The 5,051-nt window shown below is 35.7% G+C and overlaps 1 protein-coding gene across 1 annotated transcript in view; it reads left to right on the top strand.

Moving 5' to 3' along the window:
* The window catches only part of NEMF (nuclear export mediator factor), a 78,098-nt gene that overhangs the window by 877 nt on the left and 72,170 nt on the right, over positions 1-5,051 (top strand). Inside the window, exons 2-3 of the mRNA XM_007943680.2 lie at positions 259-327; positions 460-562. Coding sequence (XP_007941871.1) covers positions 259-327; positions 460-562 — 172 coding nt within the window. The remainder of the gene's footprint in view (positions 1-258; positions 328-459; positions 563-5,051) is intronic.

Raw genomic sequence — 5,051 nt, 5'->3', positions numbered from 1 at the left:
ATATATATATATATATATATATATATATATATATATATATAGGGTCATTCAGAGATGCAAGTAATTGTATAGTGTTTCTATGGCTGATCGAACACTTTTGTTCTTAAATTGTTAAATTTAGTTTGGGTTGTTTGCCTTCTGACGCTGCTCCCTGGTTGACTACATAACTTTAGAGCTTTAGCTCTACAAAGTTAATTAAATTGTACTTTTATGTTTCCAGCATTTAATGGTTTATTACATGTTGCTTTCTTTTTGCAGTTTGCTAGGAATGAGAGTAAACAATGTTTATGATGTGGATAATAAGACATACCTTATTCGTCTTCAAAAGTAAGCATTTTTGTAGACTTGTTTGATCTTTAGTAATTAAGAGATGATATTTTCACCTGCACTTTTAGTTTGTTTCACCGATTTAACTTTGGGGTATGTCCTAAAGAAAATATTTGACTTTTGTCCCCACAGACCAGACTTTAAAGCTACACTTTTACTCGAATCGGGCATACGAGTTCACACGACAGAGTTTGAGTGGCCTAAGAATATGATGCCATCTAGTTTTGCTATGAAGGTAAAATTTTAAGTTATGCTTGAAGTGAATTTTTGAGGCCTTGAGATTGGTCACTACCAATTGAGTTTTTAACTGTTTGATTTTCCTTTGCTGTTATGAATAAAGTAGAGATAAAATAAAGGGAGTGGTTGATGGATAATGGGATGAATGAGGTACAGGTAGTTCTTGACTTGGGAGGTTCTATTCTGAGAACCCCATTCCATTGTAAGTTGCTTCTGAGCTAAGTAGAACACCTTAAAAAAGTTTTTTTTTTTTTTTTAATTGTGTTTTATTATAAAATAAAACTGACTGCCATCAAGTTGATTCCGACTCATAGCGACCCCTTCTTGGGTTTCTGAGGCAATATCACTATAGAAGTAGATTGCCCAACCTTCCTTCCAAGGAGTGGTGGGTTTGAAGTGCCAGCCTTCTGGTTAGCAGTCAGATACCTTGGGCACTATGCCAATGTTTTATTGTCAGTTTCTTTTAAATCTGATCTTTATCTTTTTTCTTTGGGCATTGGAAACATTACATATAAACTTACGGATATTTTAATATATACATACATTAAAATACACATACTAAAAGAATTATAATTAAATTTTCCCTACCAAAATAATACTGTGTTCTATCAACATTAATTTTTCTAAGGCATTATTTTCATTAGTTACCTCACTTTTCATCATCCAACAGTTTTTGAGCCCATATTTTGTTTTCTGGATGTCTTGACTTTATGATCTGTACTTTTTTTCCCCCCTGTATCTTCAGCTCTCTTTTGTGAACTGTGTAAACCCACACCCAGTGCTGTCAAGTGTTGATTTTGACTCATGTTGACCCCATGTGTTAGAGTAAAACTGCTCCATAGGGATTTTTTTTACTGTAATCTTTAAGGGAGCAGTTCATGGCTGGGTGGAATTGAACTGCCAGCCTTTGGGTTAGCAACTCATAGCAAACTACTTGGGCCACCCAGGCTCCTATGAATTATATACCTCTTCTCAATCTGCACTTTGTTGGAATGCTCAAGAACGTTAATATAATAACCAAGTAATTACCTCTTTTTACTTCTTTTTGTTGTTGTTTTTACTATTAAAACTGAAGTCCTGTGTTTGTGGGTGTGTTATTTATTCTCTTATTGATGTGCTATACACACACGCATACATACATACATACATATATATAGAGAAGCTCTGGTGACGTGTAGTGTCTAAGGCATCTAACCAGAAGGCTGGTGGTTCAAACAAACCAGCCACTCCTTGGAAGGAAGATTGGGCAATCTACTTCTGTAGTGATTCCACCTTGGAAGCCTGAGGAGGGGTTGATCCTATTCGATTCGACCGTAGTGAGTTTGTTTATATATGTCTATATAGATACAGATATAGATATAGACTGAAAGTGCTTGTTGTATAGAGAAAACACTTTAGAGTTAGATACAGTATGTTGCCCAGGTTTTCAATGTCTGACTTACAGACAGTTCCTACTTGCCCTTTAATGTTACAAAATTTGCTCTCATTTTGAAAAGATTGAACCAACCCCTACTTGCAACAAATTCATCATAATCATTTTCACTTGCTACATGTGTAGCTTTTGAATGATTTAGAAGGCTTCTAGTTTTTTCATGGCTAAAACCAGAAGAAAAGGAAACCCACTGCCCAACTCATAGCGACCCCCATTGGGTTTTGAGGCAGTAAATCTTTACAGAAGTGGATTGTCCTGTCTTCCATCTGCGGAGTGGCTGGTGGGTTTGAACCACCAACCTTCTGGTTAACAGGCAGATGCTTAGGCACTATGCCATTTCATGGCTAAATAAGAACTATGTGCACCTGTTACAGCTTACCCACAAATTCTATTTAAAGACACAGGAACAGATTTTGTTCTTAATTTGGGGACTGCCTGTATATATAACTTTGAATTAACTGTTTTGCCACTAAATAATTTTATAACCTGAAACAAGTTACTTAACCTCTTAGAACTTAGTTTCTAAATGTAATATGTGGATAATATTTTGCTCATGGAGTTATTTGTAAGGAGTAATTGAAATAACATGTAAAATACTTATAACACAACGCCTGACACATAATAGGGCTCTAAAAACCAAAAAACCTGGTGTCATTGAATTGATTTCAACTCATAGCAACTCTATAGGACAGAATAAAACTGCCTATAGGGTTCTCAAGGCTGTAAATCTATGGAAGCTGAGTGCCACATTTTTCTCCTGGCTGGTGGATTCATACTGCTGACCTTTTGATGAGCAGCTGAGCACTTAACCACTGTGCTACCAGGGCTCCTTAATTAGCACTCTACATGTATTGATTTCCTTTTCCCTCTCCTCAGTTTGCTTCAGAAACCTGTTATAAAAAATCAAACCAAACCCACTGCCATGAGTTGATTCAGACACATAGCAACCCCCATTAGGTTTCCAAGGTGGTAAATCTTTACAGAAGTAGATTGCCACATCTTCCTTCGGTGGAGCTGATGGTGGGTGGGCTTATGTTACTTCATGAGGGCCTTTCCAGATAAGAGCCTTACCCTAGCAACTTAAAATCTGTTTTTGGATTTCAGGAAAAGTGTTTCTCAGAGTCCCTGAGTAGTACAAATGGTTAAAGTGCTCAGCTGCTGACTGAAAGATTGGAGGTTAGAATCTATGCAGAAGCCTCAGAAGAAAGGCTTGGTGATCTACTTCTGAAAAATCAGCCATTGAGAACCCTAGGGACTACATTTCTACTCTAACACAGAATCGCTATGACTTGTAATTGACTACACAAAGTCACGTCACAAGGGTTGTCACAAAATTATCAAATTCTTAAAAAGCTTAATTAATACCAAAGAAAAACAAACGCAATGCCATCAAGTCATTTCTCACTCATAGCAACCCCCATTGGGTTTCCAAGGCTGTAAAACTTTACAGAAGTAGACTGCCTCATCTTTCTTCCACAGAGTAGCTGGTAGGTGTGTCATCGACCCTTTGTTTTGCAGCCAAATGCCTTAACCATTATACCACAAGACCATTCATTTTGCTTAATAATACCCTAGAATTGCTTTTGGGGGGATTGTCCTTAGTAATCACCACATTTTATACGTGTGTAGCTCTTTGCAAAGTAGATGAATAGTATGTATTTAAATTGTTTAATAAGACTAGGAAGACAAATGCTATCTCAGTTTTACAGATGAGGTAGTGAGCCAAGAAGATATATATATGATGTTGGAATAGTCTAAACATCGTGAGATCAAGCTCTATCAACAGGAGGTCAAAGACTCTTCATATTCTATCAGTTAAGTGTACAAGTCAATCTAAATATACAGAAAAATTCCCTTCAATGAAGCAGACATTTCTAGGGCAATGTTAAGCACTATGTAACTTAAAACAAAGGCCTGTTGTTGTGTGGCATAGGAGGGTCACATCTAGTCTATGGTAAATCATAGTGATTGTTCCTCGTTCTCAGATTTGGAGATGTCAACTATAGCTTTGAGATACTGACCAGAGGGGGGGTTTCACTAAGCTATGGATAGGGAAATAAACACAGTGAACTTTTATGTATATACTATATGTCCATCTTTTCTCACCATGATAAATAATCTTCCCTTTTTTACCATTTCACCGTGCCCACATTTTGTATGGTGTTGACTGCTGTTCTTTGCAAGACTGCCTTTTATTTTCATTGTATCTTTATTTCTCTTGAATAAAACTATTACAGGGGCAGGGAACACTCAGGAAAGATGTGGTTTTTCTCCTGGGAATTTAAAGATAACCTAATATATTGATCACTCTTTACATTAAAAAATCAATATCATCCCCCTTAATCAGCACTATTTACACAAGGAACGGGAAATTGTTTACTGTGGGAAGTTTGAAAAATCTTTTATCTACTGACTGAATGTATAAATACATAAAGTGAGAATTTTAGTTAATTCAAGCTATAAGGTTTGAAGAACACTTGTCAATTGTAAAAGAGTTTGCATTAATTTTAAGAATGAAGGTGTGTGTTTTAAAGGTGATTTTAGATTAACTTCTTTGTGAACTTTAAGTCTTGACTTACTTGAAGAAAACAATACATTCTTTTTTGCTGGTCTTAACTAAAGGGTCTTTGAAATTAAAAAATTAGAAAAAATTGTATTATTATTTCGGGATTACAGAGCAGTCTTATTTCTGGTCCTTGCCATATTTTAAGTTTTTTACTAAAGGATGGTACATTTAATCTAAAACAACAGATACTAAGTAATTTGTATTTGGGCTTGACTGTTGATTTTATTTTAATTGCTAATAATAACAAGAACCCTATGGGTAGCAGGAAGCAGAATGGTATTTGATAAATCATGGGAGTTATTACATTTAGATATGAAATAGGTTAATGAAAAACATGGAGACTGTACCAGGAAAATTCTATTTTGATTATATTAATAAAGTTTGTGGGAATACGTGGTAATTGGAAGAAACTAAGTTGCGGGACTAATTTATGGAACACACAGGAATCAGATTGACTACATCTGTGGCAAGAGGCGGTGGAAAAGCTCA

The sequence above is a fragment of the Orycteropus afer genome, unplaced genomic scaffold (assembly GCF_000298275.1).
Source record: "Orycteropus afer afer isolate SDZICR_OR568_19922 unplaced genomic scaffold, OryAfe1.0 scaffold00111, whole genome shotgun sequence".
NCBI lineage: Eukaryota > Metazoa > Chordata > Mammalia > Tubulidentata > Orycteropodidae > Orycteropus > Orycteropus afer.
This window is presented reverse-complemented; position numbering and strand designations above follow the sequence as displayed.